This window comes from Cibotium barometz, chromosome 7 (genome assembly GCF_041138505.1).
Source record: "Cibotium barometz isolate CiBa-2024 chromosome 7, ASM4113850v1, whole genome shotgun sequence".
Lineage (NCBI taxonomy): Eukaryota > Viridiplantae > Streptophyta > Polypodiopsida > Cyatheales > Cibotiaceae > Cibotium > Cibotium barometz.
In genome coordinates, this window is record NC_141052.1 from 1905001 (window position 1) to 1923033 (window position 18033).

Genomic DNA, 18033 nt, shown 5'->3' on the forward strand with positions numbered 1-18033 from the left:
TAAATGTGGGAAGGGTAGGTTCCCACAAAGCCAAGGAGGGAAGTCAAAAAAATTGGGAATTTTACATCCTTCCCTGCTTAAATAAATCGAGATATCCTCATCTAGAAAATAGGTAGGGAAAATATTGATACAACTTAGACTCATCTTCCGATATAACATCTTCCACTAGGATGATCCCTAATGGCTCTATTTCTGGAGAGTCCTTTCTCTACATCTAAGGATTATGTTTGGTTGAATTTGTAAAGTGCCTTGGGATGGCATAACAATTTGATCATCATCTAGGATATGGTCAGGAATAGGTACATATGCTTTCAAAGGGCTTACATGGAATACATTATAAATTTTTAAATAAGGAGGTAACAATAGCTTACAGGCTTGGTCATTGATTCTTTTGGTCATGACATAAGGTCCTCAGTAGAGCGAGGGCTCAGCCTTTTGTACTTTCCTACAAAATGATACAATGTCAAGAGGAGGTACAAAATCATGTCGCTCAAGTGCACCGATAAATGGTAACACTAGTATGAATATACAAAATGAGCAACTGCCAGCTACTACAATCCTAAACATATCTAGGCCGATCCTATACATATGGTACATATATGTGGGGGAGATCAGAAATATGCTCATGGAGCATCCTTGTCTGTGGTAGCATCATCATGTCACATGTCGTGATCATCCTGTTGATCGTTCAGGGGGTAGTCAAAGTAGTGGTGGAGGCGTTGCTGCCTCTACCATCTTGCGTGCCACTGTCTCCAGGTCGACGCAGCCATGAAGCTCCTACAAGGGACAAAGAAAACATCTTAAGTAAATCATACTTAACATTGCCATTGATTGTTTAAATATATAGCTGCATGGGTGACCTTGAATTAACTAGTTACCTTGTGTGCTGGTGGAGGCATGTCATGCTACAGCGCCCTGTAGCTCCCATAAAGTGCTGACTGGACCTCTGCAGTTGTGGCCTCTCATCCATAGTCCTTTGTCTAGTTAACAAAAAAATAAGAAAAAGTTTTTAAAAAGCATTTGACACAATTTATTTGCATGTCATTCGCGATACTATTTAATTAGCTTTACTTACAAATAAGGCATGAAGCCCTGCATATCCACCATTGTGCCGACCCGTGATGTGTGTCCTCGTGCCAATCCAGCAGCTCGTATAGCCTTCATCTTGCTCCAGCTCTTTTTCTGGACGAACCTCTTGCCTAAAGAACATCCATGACTCTTTTGACATGGTCACAGGGCGTGTATTGCTAAGGTTGCCTGTCCATTGCCTGCACAACTCAAATATTTTGTATTTATAATTATGTAATTTAGATGTCAGTCCATATGCGCTACCATAGCGCATATGGGCTGACCATAAGCCCATATGCGCTATGGTAGCGCATATGGAGAATTTGGAGAGCGTTTTAAGCCCATATGCGCTACCATAGCACATATGGGCTTATGGTCAGCCCATATATGCTATGGTAGCGCGTATGGTGCATTTGGAGAGTTGCTCTCCAAATGCACCATACGCGCTACCATAGCATATATGGGCTGACCATAAGCCCATATGTGCTATGGTAGCGCATATGGTGCATTTGGAGAGCCAAAACGCTCTCCAAATGCACCATTTCCACTACCATAGCGCATATGGGCTGACCATAAGCCCATATGCTCTATGCTAGCACATGTGGTGCATTTGGAGAGTGCTTTAAGCCTATATGCGCTACTATAGCGCATATGGGTTGACCATAGTGCATATGGTGCATATGGAGAGCCAAAACGCTCTCCAAATGCACGATATGCGCTACCATAACCCGTATGGGCTGACCATAAGCCCATATGGGCTATGGTAGCGCATATGGTGCATTTGGAGAGCCAAAACGCTTCCCCCACACACACACAAGAGCATACATTCATATACGAAGGAGTCTGTTTTTTTTGTTTTTGTTTATGTTTTAAGAGAATTTCTACTTAGCATGTTGATATGTTACCTTTGCAGGTTGAATGGATTATCCCTCCTCTTCATCTAGTTCGTGCGGCACTCCATCCCCCCCGCTTTCTTCGACATGCTCCATTAACATGTCGAGCCTTGTTGCCATTATGAATTGAACAACAATCACGCCCATCTTCATCCACTTCCTCCCAATCTGCCGACCATGATCATCTTAATCGGGATGACCAGTGTTGGTGTACTATTTGCAATGGAGACAGAAGGCATGCGCATCGGATTTGCGCAGATCACATTTTCAGAAATAGTAGATGCATTGGAGCGCCACCAGAATCACACGGCGACAGTGTGGGTAAGCCTAATTGTCCACATTACATACAAATCGATGTAATTGTGTGTGTGCGTGCGCGCGCGCGTGCACACGTTAGCGCATGTGAGAATCTATAAATAAGCAATGTGTGCACTAGACAAAGAATGATGGTGTAATCCAAAATTCACTTGCAAGAATTTCATTACTCGGAATTTCCCCATGTGGCCTCTTTTTCGCCTGCATTCCTTAGAGAGCTAGAGGAAGAAGAGGAGGACAAGACACCACATCTTGATTTGTCCTTGACTCGTACTCGACGTGGACATAACATGTTACGCATCCAAACTTCTCTTATGAATCACGTTACTCCTCTTCCACCCGGTCTACAATCGAAGACGGCAGGCGATTTGCCTCTACCCCAGTATCTTCATCAAAGAATTAGTACGTTCTCATGTAGGCGGTACGGTGCATGATCGGCTTCTTCCATGCCCACAAATTATGAGGTTGATTGGAGCCTCTACAATTCCCAAAGGGGGTAGGGGTTTGTTTATCATGAGTGATGTAATTCTACAACAGAATCAAATTAGAACCCTTTTGCCATATGTTGGTCCTACTTACTCATGGGGCGATTGGCATGCTCTTGTTGGATACATTCGAAGCATGACCACATATGCTTTAACAACCAATTCTCTACTTTCGCTAGCTATACAGAGCTCCGGTACATAGATGGCAAACCTTTTACACATCAAAATGTGGCTGGGCTCACAGGGAAGAGTTGGATGGGCCTCAATGATGGGCACACGAGGATGCTCAGGTAACTGATAGATCTGAATGAAGGCAAAGGCTTTCCCCCACAGATGGCCTTGTCTAGGCCTTTGTTTCTTCTTCCTTCTGGAGGAGTGGCCAAGGTCAACCTTAAATGTGACCTGAGCGATATTGGCCGAGGGGCGAGGACGAGGTGTAAGAGAAGACCAGTCAGACATCTCTTTCGGGGTGGTGAAAGAAACTGACTAGGAGGGTGGGGCTTATGTAACCTGACCAATGGATCACCACTGAGCGGATTGCGGCCAAGTCGAACCAATGCCTTATTGCTGGGTCCTTTGTGGGGAGCTCTGCAGAGTAGGTGCTGGAATATTATCCCCTCTTGATCTCCAATTTGGGGCATTGCTACCACCTTGGTTGTTTTGGCGGGTGGAGGTAGTGGTGTTGGAGGTGTTGCCTCTATTTTCCTTGGCTTTAAAGACACACTCATCATAAAAATGTCCAGGCATTTGGCAATAAGTGCAAAATTTATTCTTTTTGTTGGTGGGAATCATTTGCCATTGGGGAATAGGTGTTGAGGCAGGGTTTTTGGAATCAGTATTGTTGCCGGGAGGTTTGCCTTGATTACCTGAGTTGATGTTCCCCTTCCCTTGTCCTTTTTGATTACAAGTGGTATTGGACACAAGTTCCCCCTCTTGAGTGGAGGAGGAAGAGGATGACTTCTTGGGATGAAATTGGTCATGCAACAGAGTGAAGCGCAGAAGTTGGCACTCACACTCATATAGGTTAGGCATAGGTTCTAAACTAATGGTCTGTGTGACGAAAGTAAATAAACTAGGCAACAACTTGTTTAGTATAAAGTGATAACCTGGTCTTCCTGTGACTTGGCACAACCAATGGTGGCATACTCGGCGTTAGGGCGCCAATATTCAACAACTTTGACGGTCAGGTCATCCCCTTCTTTGATAGAGAAAATTTGAATTTGATGCTCGAGATCAATGCGACGCGTGCGATCACGTGCGGCATATCTCTCTGCAAGGTGTGCACATCTGTCAGAGACATAGGGGAACTGTTGGAGTTAAGAATGAAACTTTGGTAGAAGGCCTTGCATGAGCTCCATTATAGCAGTGGCATTTCTAGATTCCCAATGGCTAATGACTTCAGGGGTTGCTAGGTGAAAGAGTTCATAGAGCGGAAGCAGAGTAGCACTAGAATGTGCTGAACAGAGAGTGCAAGAGAGAGAGATATGGAGCAAACTATGCTGAATATACTGAAGCAGAACAGTCCCAAGCAAGAGACACAGATAGTCTCATAAGTGAGGGAGCAAAATATGTACAAGACTGAATGAGAAATGAGAGACCAACACCCACTATTTATAGTGGGGAAGTGCTGGCCGACTGGAGCTCATAAACAGGCCGATTGGAGCTGTTAGACATGGCCGACTGGAAAAATGCCAGAATGGCTGGAAAAAATCCCAGAAAAATAGTCAAAAAAAGAGGTGGCCAGCCCACAATCAAGGGCCATACAAATGGGACCAACAGGACATTAGAAATGGACAGAAACTGGGGATGAATGTGCTAACACCCCCTCTCAGCACTAGATGCTGAACATAACTCCGAGAAGCTGAAGAAGTCGTCCTCTATCAAAGACAAAAGAAAGCAGCACCAACACGTACCAGGAAAGCTCCACAAGCAATCTCCACACAGCAACTCAGCTACAAAAGTAACAGGACAAGCTGCCAGGTACATTGTTCTTCTAGAAATCAACCATGAAGGTTGCATCGTGCTGCTCCAAATATCGGTGCCAAACCCAAATATAAACATAGTGTCACAGGAATCCCTAGAAGCCTGTAGCTCCAAGAAGATAATACCCTCAAAAGAAATAGAGTCCATCTGCTCCAACTCTGTACCAAGAGTAGCCAAATGCTTTATAATAGCACCCTCCTCGAAGGTCGGCATTGCCAGATGTAAGAACTCAACTGCCCCCTTTGAAAACTGATGTCGGGACTCCGCAGGTCCAACCAAATCCAAATGCCAATCCTTCAGTCCTTGGAAGTACCACTGTGCCCCAGGCACGGTCACGGACACACCTGACCACAATCCAAAATCCTCACACAGAGTAAGAGAAGTAGGAACATTCACTGTAGTGGTAACTGAAGTAGTAGTAGCCTCAATAGCATAACACAGCGTAGAAGCAAGCTCCTCCATAGAAGGCAAAGGGACCAGCAACACATCCTAGTCACTGGTTGACAAAGAAAGAATTGGAGACGAAGCAATAGGAGAAAAATCCCCCTCAGAAGTTGTGAGCAAAGATAGCCCACTGTCTTCCTCAAAAACATTACCAAAGATATCATCCTGGCAAGGAGAAGTATGCACAGAAACTGAAGGCAAGGCAACAGGAGAAACAAACTCCTCAGATGCAATGAGCAAAACTGGCCCAAATCACTAGCTGCACAACACCCAGAAGCAGAAAGCATCTGCCGATCACTGGCATCACCATATAGGTCACAAAGCAACTGCCACACATAGAAGGTAGAAGCATCATTAGGAGCATAGATGAAGTGTCGAAGAACCGAATCCTGACAATTCAGGAGGAGAAAGCCATAGATCTGTCCGTCAATCTTCCTCCACCGACACACATCCTCCGCAGAGGCAAGGTCCGGCAAGCACCGATTCTTGTACGAGAGAAACTCCATCAAACCGTACTCCCTGAGAATAGAAGTAACCTGCGACTTTCATGACTGAAAGTTACCACCATCCAACTTGTCTGCCTCATCAAGGAAATAACAAGAGAGTGGTACGGGAGCCAAATCTGAAGTTGTCATCATTGATCCAATCAAGAGAACCAACCCTCATAAGATAAAACTATCCAAATCAAAAAACGCTGATATAGGGTCTTTCCTCCCACCAAAACGCAGCCCTAAGAGGCTGGATAGCACCCGAGAATCCTCCTGTAGCAAAAAACGCAGAAGCTTCTGTCGACTATACCTCCAACCTTGAGGTCACCAAAAGAGGGAAGCAAAAAATGCGGATTTGATATAGAGAGAAAAGGCAGCCACACAGGGCCAGGGAATATGCTGTAAGAGGGTGCAAGAGGGAAAGGCAACAACAAAGACAGTAGCTTGGGCTCTCCTCAAGAAAACGCACAATCTCTGAAGAAAAGGTGTCCTCCACAGGTACCAAGAGTGCCACCAAAGCCTGCAACACCACAAGCCCCCTCTGCAAAGGGAAAGGGCCACTGGAGAGGAAAACGCAGCAGTGAACAACTGCTGTCCTGTAGAAAACAGACCGCCTGCAGTCCAATCTTTAAGTGGGCAATGAAACGCTGATCAACAAGAGCCAGATGGCTGAATTGGTGAAGCCAATCTGAAGAAAAAACGACCACCAAAGTGCTGTCCAGAAAACGCAGCAGCAAAAGCTATGGATATGGAAGAAAACGCAGAGGAGAAGGTGCTGAGGGCTGAATCTGGGGCAGCAGAAAGGTTGCTAAACTAGGAGCGATGATACCATGAAAGAGTGCACAGAGCGGAAGCAGAGTGGCACTAGAATGTGCTAAACAGAGAGTGCAAGAGAGAGAGAGATATGGAGCAAACTATGCTGAATATACTGAAGCAGAACAGTCCCAAGCAAGAGACACAGATAGTCTCATAAGTGACGGAGCAAAATATGTACAAGACTGAATGAGAAATGAGAGGCCAGCTGTCATGGCCCTGTGAAAATGGAACAGTATAAGTGTGGGCATGGTGGTTGCAGAGTCAGAATATTTTATGATTCACATGGGGGGTGCCCGGACAAAGTTTAAGATGTGTGGACATCCCTAGGTGTGAAGGGGGGAACTAGAAACATTAAACTTTAATGTTTATTTAAGTTTGCCCCTAGGCCTTAGTGGCCCTAGGGATTATTTTGGGGAGGAGCCACTTTTGGAGTAAGTGTATCTCTCTCTCCTCTCTCTCTCTCTAGCTTTTGGAAAAGAGGGAATCGTGGAGTTTTCTCAAGCGCATGTACACAAGCGTGGAAGAGTGGAAGAGCAAGTCGACTGCAGATCTTGGAGGGCTGTTGCTGTTTTTCTGAGTGTAAATCAGCCGTACAGCACTGTACGGCCAGATCTGTGCAAGTACACTCTCTCTTTCTCTCTCTGGTACAAGCTGTGGGTCTTCTTCACTGCTGGACTGGCTGCGCACATGACCTGTACAGGCTGTACAGTCAGGTTTTCAGCAAGTACAGTACTGTACGGCTGCCGTACAGTGTACGGGCAGCCAGGTACAGCAAGTACAACTGCTGCAGGTGGCGTAAACAGGTGCTGGACAGAACTGTGTACTCAGATTCAGGCAGGTACAAGAGTGGACAGCCGACTGTTTGTGCAAGTACAACTCCTGGCACGTATGGCGAGGTGGTACAGACGGGTACAGTGCTGATTTTCAGATCTGTATTTTCAAGGACAGCATAAGAGTGAACATCAGGAGGAGGATACAAGCAAGTACAAGCACATGTGTGAAGCAGGGTTGTGGATACAAGTGCCTGCAAGTACAGATTGGTGCTGTTGCTTCCTCCAGTGCTGTTTCACGAGCTGAATTTGGTAAGCCTTGTTTCTGTTCATCTATCTCTCTTTCTACTGCTTGATGTCTGTTGCAGATATGAGTTATCTGGCCCCTTGTGAGAGGAGGGGTATGGCAGATTGACAAGGGTTGAGACAGAGTTTGGACAGCACATGTATGTTTGAGCTGAGATGATGTATCATGCACTTGAGTTATGCCAGATGTATGCCCATGGCTGGCCTGCTTAGTGATCTTGGCTGATCAGAGGGAGGCACAGTGTGTTATTTGGAGACACAGATCTGTGTGCATAGATCCTCTGTGTTAAGAAGGATTTGTGGGCCGTCAGATTGGATATACAGGTGTAAACTCTTGGCTGATCTTTGTGTTGTACTCAGCCATTCATATTATTATAATTGAATAAAGAAATACCGCAAGGGGCGCCAAGCTTTGGGGCCAACAGGTGTCGCTGTGTTTTCAGATTTGGGCACTCTAGCTCCAATCTGCTTTGTTTTATCTTCTAGACTACAAGTGGACGGGTGATTGCTAATCTACCGCACTCTGGTTTTCTATCAGAGGCAAGTTTCAAGGTTCCGTCCCCGGGACCAATCATCAACTTTCTGAAGGGGGTGAGCTCGTGGTTGCTTTGAAGAAAGCCATCGCTGAAAATTCAGCAAACATGTCTGATACAGAGGAAGAGTACTTCTATCATGAAGAAGAAGAGCAAGACACTTCTCCTGAGAGAGATGTATCTGAGGATATTTTTGCAGGAGAACAGGCTGCAGATGTTGAGCCTTATGAGGATGTAACACAGCCAGAAGATGTGCATGGTAAAGAGGATGATGATGCTCGGTTCAAAGATCGCTTGGCTAGTGTTACGGATACTTTTATGCAGCCCACACAGAGCGAGAGATTTGCTGAATTTTTGAGATCTCACACAGAGCCCCGCACAGAGCCCCAGAAAAAGAAGAAGAAGGTTCGTTCGAAGAATCTTCCTCAGGGTCATAGTGGTGCCATCCCACAGGAACCATCTTTTGGCCAGTTTCCGAATATGCAGCATGCTTATGGTGCAAACTCTCAGAGTTCCTTCTATGGACAGCCACCTATTCCTCAGCAGAATATGCATCCAGGTTATTTTGGTGGTGGCTCGGTGTTCCAATCCATGACTGGGGGTTATCCTCAGGGAGGCATGGGTATGTATGGGCCTTTTGGAGCCAATTTTCAGCCTGGCATGCAAGGGAATATGTATGGTGGTATGCAGTCCGGTATGCAAGGAAATATGTTTGGAGGCATGCAACCTGGGATGCAAGGCAATATGTTTGGTGGTCTGCAGCCAGGTATGCATAATGGAATGTTTGGAAACATGGCTGGAATGTATGGTATGCCTGGTGTGGGAATGGGGAATGTTGACCCAATGATGGGTATGAATGTTGGGGGCAGCAATCTTACGAAACCACTTCCATATGATAATCTAACGCCTATGGGAAAGGCGAAGGATTACAAGGAAGGGGGAGCTGCAGTGAAGTTTGACACTTTCAGTGGGGCCAAGGATAAATTGAAAGCACTTACCTTTTTACAGCAGTTTGATGCTGCTTTTTCTGGTGGGAATTACACAGAGTCCTCTAAGGTGAGGAAAGCTGCCACTTTTCTCAAGGGCAATGCTTTGCAGTGGTGGTCTACTCTTCTTTTGCAGGGCATAGCACCCACCACATGGGTCCAATTCAAACAGGTTTTCTCTTCCGTATGGCTCACATCTACATTTGAGGTGGATGTTATGACCGCATGGCACAAGCTGGATGCTTCAAAGTGTGATAGTTTGGAGGATTATAACAAGAAGTTTTGGGAAGCTCTACTCCCAGTGACTTCTTATCGTGCCGTGCCATTATCTGAGCAGGTAGAGAAGTATTGTTGTGGGTTGCCCAAGGAGGTACGAGATTATTGTATAAAGACAAGAGTAACGAACATGTCACAGATGATTGAAAATGCTATGACAGCTAATGCGTTACTCACAGGTGGTTCATCTGGATTTAAAGGCAGTAAGAAATTGAGCAAGAAAGCTGAAAAATTTGGACATGCTTCTCGTGATGCTAAAGGGTCTTCAGAGACCAAGTATCAGAAGTTGCCAATGCCCAAGAGGACTTCTGAGGAAAGACAGGCTTTGAGAGATGCTCAAAAGTGTTTTTACTGTACTGAAGAGGGGCATATGTCATTCAATTGTCCCAAAAGAACGTCCAAAAAGGACCCTGACAATAAAGGAGAGCCCAAGCCAAAGAAACCAAAGCCTGCAGGCTTAGTTCCTGATCTTGTGGGGGAGCAGCTAGGTGGTGAAGCTACAGAGTTGTGCAGGGCATGGGGCAAAGTGAGAGATCAGAATGCTTTGATCTTCTTTGACACAGGTGCTAGAGCCAACTTCATTTCACCAGATTTGGCTGGCCGATTGGGGATTCGCGCAGAGGAGATGGGGCCGTTACATGAGGCAAATATGGCTTGTCCAGGGTATGCAGAACCCGTTACTCCTATCATTGGGAAGCTTCGGCTTCATTTGCAGGGTTATGTGGACAGCGAAGAGTTCTTCATCATGCCTTTGGATGGCTGTGATGTTTTGTTGGGGATGCCATGGTGCCACAGGGTACATGCGGTGGTGGATACTTACAATAGGAAAATTACTTTCACTCATAGAGGGAAAGAGCATGTATTGGATGTAAAACTCAAAGGGGAATCTGTTCCTATTGTATCCGCTTCGGCGATTTCATCAGTAATGAAAAAGCATCTTTCCGCGTACTTGATTTATGTAAAGGATGCACAGGATGATGAGTCTAAGTCTAATTTGTCTATCTTAGATAAGGACAGGACTGATTTCTTAAGTGGGTTTCAAGACTGTTTTTCCGAGTCATTGCCAGGAGAATTGTCACCAATTGGCCGACCATTTGGTCCATTCCTAGTTTTTGCGTCTCGTTCACTTGAGGCCAGGCCAGTGTCTCGTGTGAAGAGGCCAGTATTTTGCTGACATGGACGGGAGCCAGACTGGTGCCACCCGTGTGTTAGCAGGATGGTGTCGTATGGACGGGAGCCAGATCAGTGCCACCCGTGTATGACCTGGACTGTGTTCGATCCATGGGACTGTCACGCCATGGAAGAGCCAGTATTCGTGCCGTGTTTTGCCTATGGGACTGTCACACCATAGGGAGACTCGTGCCTGGAACTGTGTCTTACCTATGGGACTATCACTCCATGAAGACCAGGTTTTTATGTTTTATGTCGTGCCAGTTTTGTGCCGACAGATATTTTGTACTTGTTCCATGAACGGGAGATATGTCCATGTTACTATTTGCACATGCACACATGATTTGCATGCTTGAAACTGTTTTCGCATGACATGTATTTGTGTGTTTGCCTGCTTGACGTGTTACTTACTGAGCGGGGACGCCTGCCAGTGAGTCGTGAAGTCTGCTCTGTATTCTGACGAGTTTTAGTGCATGTGAACAGGTGGTAAGTATGTTGCACATGTAGTTTTTAATATTTAATTCTAACCCTTTTGTTTTATAAGGTTAGGTGTTCACATTTATTTAAAAGTGGGCACCCACTTTGGAGCCAAGGTGGGGAGCCCCACTTTTAAGTGAGTGTGGGGGTGGGCATGGTCACCAACCCCCACTAGTTCCCTTTCATGCATGCGTGGGAAATCTCTAGTGGTATCTTCACTTAAATTTTATTAAAAAAAAAGGGCCCCCTTCAAGCGTAGAATCCATCGCTTCCCTCTTACGTAGAGAACCGGCGACCACCATCTCTGCGCATGTTCCTCTGAGGCGGCTGTTTACTCCACGCTGCTCCCTCTCTCCCAGGCGGCTTGCTGCAACTGCTTCTGTACCCCCTGTACTGCAGGCTGTACCTTCTGTATTGCAGGCTGTACTTTCTGTACTGCAGGCTGTGTACCTTTTGCTCTGCTGGCTGCGCTTACTACCCTACCAGGCGGCTGATGTACTGCTGCTCCTTCAGGCGGTTGCTACTGCTCTCAGACGTGGGCCATCTTCACAAGGCACTGCTGCGCATGTTTACCCCAGGCGGCTGCTGAATCTGCTGTGCATAGTCGGCTACTGTGCTGCAGCCGGCTGCCATCATCTGAAGGCTACCTGCCTCTGTGCTACTACAGTCGGCTGCCCCACCACAACTCTTCTTCATGCAGACGCCAAAGCTCTAAACCTCTGCTGGTAGCTGTGTATTCTCTCTCTCCTCCCTTGCAAGTGGATGTTTCTCTCTCACAGCAGGCGGCTGTGTCCTTTGTGGTGGTACATCCTCTCCACTGGTGTTCTACAAGGAGACTTCGCATCATCTGGGTGACTTCATCATACCACAAGTATTGGTTTTCCATCAACCAACTACAAGTAAGTGAATTTTCAGATTTGAGTAAAGCATTTTATGTTTAAATCTGAGAAGGGATTCATCCTTCTACGGCCACACCCGTTCGGTGCCGGGTTGTCCAAGCTTTGTTGGAGAACCTCGGTCCAAAGGTGCTGAGATCGGGAGAGCCAGGCGTAAGTACGAGAGCGCCTGTTTGTGCGTGGTCTCGGAACACCAGTGAGGCGCTCTCCGCGGAGTCCAGTGAAAGCACAGGACCGTAGAGATTGGACCACACTAGTGGTCGTTCTGCTTCGAGTTTTCTACATCGAAATTCGAGCCTATTTGTTTGGTACTGTTTTCATATGTACATGGACATTATCTGGTTCTCAGAACCCATGGAGCATTGTATTCATTAAATACTCCCAATAAATATATCATACATTGAGGGGGGGGTCGGCCCGTTCCGGCCCCAGTGCTGGTGTCCATCTTTCCATTTCTGTTCATTTAAATTTCAAGTTGTTTTAAGTTGTCCATTTCAAATTTGTGGTTTTAAAGTTGTGCTATTAAGCGTGTGGGTGTCCAACGGAGTCCTTCCCACTTGACGGGATCGGTTTCATTGGTATCAGAGCACGGTTGTTTCCCTCTTCCTAGTGGGGAAACGAACCTGTGTATTGGACATCCCGCTTTTAGCAAACTTAAAACACAATGGACAGCCAAGGCAACCCTTTGGAAGTACCAAATTCGAGGGGTCCATCTAGTGCTTCTCGTGGGTCTGATGCCCTGCGTGGTAGACACAAGCCCCTTGAAAGGGTTATGGATAGTGAATCCAAGGGTCAACTGTCTCCAGGAAAGACAGTTATGCTTGAACAAGAGCCTGATGCTATGAGGGCTGAAATGGAACATATGAGAAAACTTTTGCAAGCTCAAGAGCAAGAGTTAAAGTTCTTGCATGAAGATCCACATCTGCAAAGTGCTATTGAAGCCAGGAAGGCTGATGCTATGGTTGATGTAACCTTTGAATCAATGGCTCGTGAAGTGGGCAAGAAACCAAGGGAGTTGGCACTTGCCTATCTCCTTCGTAAAGGTGATATCAAAGAGGGGGATGACGGAGAGCTGAAATTCAGAAATCCACCTCGTTTGAAGCATGGAGATCCTGCATCCCAAAGGCTGAAATCTTTTATGCAAAAGGAAGAGGTGACTGTCACCTCTCGACATGCATCCTCTCCCCAAGGCACTAAGCCTGATAGATATATGTATGCCAGTGCTCATGGAGGGCACGAAAGTCACATGCATGCAAGATATGTATCTCATGGTGACAGGTCTACTTCCAGAAAAATTTTGCCTTCTGAGTTGTCTCATGGAGAGACCATGCCATATGCAGGTAAGTCACATGCATCTGAGCTTCGAGTTCGTGGAGCACATGCCACCCTTCATCGACAACACCCATGCATGGCTCATGTTTGTCGACCATACGAAGCATGGCCATAATTGGCCACACAAAACCTTCACATGCAGACAGGGCTACCCCGTTGGATAAGGGGAAAAGAAAAAGAGAAGACCATGAGCCTCATGCCAGGAAGCTCAAGGAATTCAAAGCAGGTGATAAATCTGTCAAATTTGATGTCTTTCATGGTGAACATGATGCTTCTAAGGTGTTAGCGTTTGTGGCACAGTTCGACATTGCTTTAAGCGATGAGGACTTTACAGAAAAGTCAAAGGTGCGCCATGCTAGCATGTTTTTAAAAGGGACTGCTGCCCATTGGTGGATCACTGAAAAGATCACCAAGGATCCCATCTCTACTAGGAAGGAATTCAAAGATAGATTTTATGCTCAGTTCTTACCACCCAATGCGGAGCAAACTCTCACTCAAAAGTGGGACAGGCTGGAACAAAAAGATAATGAGAGTGTGCAACAGTATGTTAACAAATTTTGGAAAGTGTTGCTGGAAGTGACTCCCTTTATGCAAATCACAGAGGATGAAAGAAAGAGGAAGTTTCGTTCTGGATTGCAACCTGCATATAGATCGGGTATTGAATTGCACCCAAAACATACGTTGCAACAACTCACAGCTTCTGCCCTTGCTACAGAGCAATTGGTGCTCAAGATCAAGCAGGATCAAGGAGGTTCCAAGGGGAAGGACAAGGCTGTCCCAAATCAGCAAAAGGGTGGACAGCCACCTAAAAAGAACTTCCGGGAGCCCTACAAGGGTGGTAAAGCTGAAAATAACACATCTAAAGAACAGGGCCCAAGGAAGAACAAATTTGGATTAACCCCGGAGCAAAGAGAGCAATATGCTAAGGATGGAAAATGCTTTTCTTGTGGTAGCAAAGACCACATGTTCCGACAATGCCTAGATCGCAAATCAAAGCACGAGGACAAGCACACCAAAGCAAATGTTCATGCAGTTCCTGATGTGCAAGGTAATACAGGTCATGATGCAAAAGAGCGTATGGTTTGCAAGGCTTGGGGGCAAATCAAGGATCAGCCCGCACTCTTTATGTTTGATGACTGTGCAACTGACAATTTCATCTCTATGCAAATGGCAGCTGCATTGGGTATTGAGGTTGAAAACATGGGACCTCAGATTGAAGCCGAAGCTGCATTTATTGGTAAAGAGGTGTAGGTTACCCCTTTGATTGGGAAGTTGCGTATCCATATCCAGGGCTACCATGATAATGAGCATTTCCTAGTTGCTCCACTGAATGGATGTGATGTATTGTTGGGCAAGCCGTGGCACCATAGGCTTGAGCCCCGCAAAGACTACAAGTCCAATATGATTTCTTTTATGCATAAAGGCCGCATGCATTTTATTGATGCTGGCAAAGAAGGGGATTCCATCCCAGTTGTATCACACATCCAAATTAATAAAGCAATGAAAAAGAGTCTTTCAGCGTACTTGGTTTTTGTGCGTGATAGTCTTGTGCCAAATCATCAACATGTGGATGCTATGTCTAATGATAGGCTGAATTTTCTTAATGCATTCAAAGACTGTTTTGCTGACTCGTTGCCAGGTGAATTACCTCCCCAAAGGCCCGAAGATCACCGTATAGATCTTATGCCAGGTAGTTCTCCTCCTAACAAACCCGCATACCGAGTGAGTGCTGCACAACAAGAAGAAATCATGAAGCAGGTAAACGAGCTTTTAGAGAAAGGTTTGGTTCAGCCCAGTTCCTCACCTTACTGCTCTCCTGTGCTTCTTGTTCAAAAGAAGGACGGATCATTCCGTATGTGTGTAGACTATCGAGCTTTGAACAAGCTTACCATCAAGAACAGATTTCCTATTCCACGTATTGATGATATCTTGGATAAGCTTGATGGCTCAGCTTGCTTTAGTAGACTTGATTTGAAGAGTGGTTATCACCAGATACGCGTGGTGCCACAAGATGTCCATAAGACTGCATTCAGGACAGCCTTCGGATTATATGAATTCTTGGTAATGCCTTTTGGTCTCACCAATGCTCCTGCTACTTTTAATCGTATGATGGATAGGATATTCCGACCCCATCGCAAGTTTACAGGAGTCTTCTTTGATGATATCTTGGTTTTCTCCAAGAATGAGCAGGAACACAGAACTCATTTGGTCACAGTGTTCGAAGAGTTGCGGAAGCATAAACTTTTCGTCAATGCCAAGAAAAGTGAGTTTTTCCTTTCAGAGATTCATTATCTGGGACATATTGTATCCAAGGATGGAGTTACAATGGATCCTGCAAAGATAGAGACCATTCGGAATTGGCCCGAATTGCAAAACGTACATCAAGTACGTAGTTTTCTGGGATTATGTTCGTACTACAGGCGTTTCATAAGGCATTTTGCTATGATTGCCACTCCTCTACATGATCTCACGAAGAAGAAAACTGCTTTTAAATGGACTTCAAAGGAACAGGATGCTTTCTTGCAGCTCAAGCATGCTATCATATGTGGTCCAGTATTGATTGTTCCTGACTTGCACAAGTCATTCGTGGTTGAATGTGATGCTTGTGGTGATTGCATAGGAGCTGTCCTAAATCAAGAAGGGCATGCAGTTGCATACGAGAGCCGTCGATTGCATGATGCTGAGCTTCATATGGATATCTATGAGAAAGAGCTCTTGGCTGTAATTCACGCCTTAAAGATTTGGAAACACTACCTTCTTGGGGCTGAATTTGTAGTCAAGACAGATCATCAAAGCTTGAGATACTTTCTATCTCAAACCAAGCTTTCAGAGAAGCAGATGAGAATGGCAAACTTTCTTTCCATGTTTCATTTTCAGATTGTGCATACCCCAAGAAAGAAAAATGTGGTGGCCGATGCACTATCTAGGAGGCCTTATATTGCTGCAGTCTCAGTGGCCTCTCATGGAGATCTATCTGCTATGAGAGATTTGTATCATTTGGATGCTGATTTTTGCCATATATGGACTGATTTGATGGCTGGTCATTCACATGCCTCTTATGTTATCAACGAGGGTTATCTCATGAAGGATAATTGCCTATGTGTGGTGAAGGATTTGCGTCCAAAGGTTATGGACGAATGTCACGCTCCACCATATGCTGGTCATCGAGGTATTATGCCTACTACTCGCATGATTCAGAGGTATTTCTTTTGGCCAAGCATGCGTAAAGACATTGAGGCTTATGTGCGTGCATGTATTACTTGCCAAAAGGTGAAATTTGACAGGCAAAAGCCTCCAGGTTTGCTTCAGCCATTGCCTATTCCCTCGCAACCTTGGGAAAGTATCACGATGGATTTTATTATGGATTTGCCTAGATCCCAGCATGGGAATGATGCTATTTGGACTATTGTGGACAGGTTTAGCAAGCAAGCTCACTTCTTGCCCGTCAAGAAAACCATAAAAGCTGATCATATGGTAAAGTTTTTTCTTGCTAATATTTTCAAGCATCATGGTATGCCTAAATCCATTGTTGGGGATAGAGATCCCAGGACTACAAGCCTATTTTGGAGGGCTTTGTTTGATAATATGGGTACTAAGCTTGAGTTTTCATCAGCTTATCATCCCCAAACGGATGGCCAAAGTGAAGCTGCAAATTCAGCCGTGTTGGATTTGTTGAAGTGTTATGTGGCAGATCAAAAGAGTGCATGGGAGAAGTATCTTCCACTTGTTGAGTTTGCCTACAACAATACGATCCATGCTTCCACAGGAAAGGCTCCGTTTGAGATTATTTATGGCAGAGTGGTCTTGCCACCCATCCTTCGTACAAAGGATGAGATTTTTGCAGCTGATGAATATGTTCGTGACTTGGATGTTGCCTTTGGTCAAGTGCGGACAGCCATTGCAAGATCTCAGGATAAGCATAAACTGGCTGCTGACAAGCATAGAAGGGACATGGAAGTCAAAGAAGGTGATTGGGTATTGCTGAAATTTGAGAAGGCTAGGCTTCGGAAGAGGCCAGGACGAGAAGGATCATATCCTAAGCTTTCTCCTCGCTATTATGGACCCTTCAAGGTGATTCAGAAGATCAATGAAGTGTCCTACAGGCTTGCTCTACCTAGTCATTGGAAGATTCACAATGCTTTTCACGTGAGTCTATTTCGGAAATATGTGGGGCCAGATCCTGACGAGCCTGTCACAGAAGATCCGCCAGAAATTGAAGAGCTTGAGGAGATCCTCCAGCCAGAACAGATTGTTTTTCACAAGGAGAGAAAGCTACCTGCAGGAAAGCTTTCCAGGAGATACCTTGTGAAGTTTAAGAATTATTTGCCTATTGATGCCAAATGGGTAAATGAAGATTATTTTGCAGATTATCCGCAATTGTTGCAGGCATATCTTGAGGCTTTTCAGTTGAGGTCAACTCTTTAGAAGCCCGGGGGGATGTCACCAATTGGCCGACCATTTGGTCCATTCCTAGTTTTTGCGTCTCGTTCACTTGAGGCCAGGCCAGTGTCTCGTGTGAAGAGGCCAGTATTTTGCTGACATGGACGGGAGCCAGACTGGTGCCACCCGTGTGTTAGCAGGATGGTGTCGTATGGACGGGAGCCAGATCAGTGCCACCCGTGTATGACCTGGACTGTGTTCGATCCATGGGACTGTTACGCCATGGAAGAGCCAGTATTCGTGCCGTGTTTTGCCTATGGGACTGTCACACCATAGGGAGACTCGTGCCTGGAACTGTGTCTTACCTATGGGACTGTCACTCCATAGGAAGACCAGGTTTTTATGTTTTATGTCG

General features: G+C 45.6%; 1 protein-coding gene across 2 annotated transcripts in view; it reads right to left on the bottom strand.

Annotated features, from left to right (window-relative positions):
• Positions 1–110: 110 nt before the first annotated feature.
• LOC147636574 (uncharacterized) overlaps positions 111–18033 on the bottom strand; it is a 42621-nt gene continuing 24698 nt past the window's right edge. Inside the window, exons 2-4 of one of the 2 annotated variants that reach the window (XM_086799806.1) lie at positions 1076–1199; positions 879–980; positions 111–777 (exon numbers count right to left, since the gene is read on the bottom strand). In XM_086799806.1, the coding sequence (XP_086655932.1) occupies positions 963–980; positions 1076–1199 (142 nt within the window). In that variant the 3' untranslated portion in view covers positions 111–777; positions 879–962. Of the gene's footprint in view, positions 778–878; positions 981–1075; positions 1269–18033 lie in introns of both variants that reach the window. The other variant, XM_086799805.1, reaches the window with a different exon arrangement.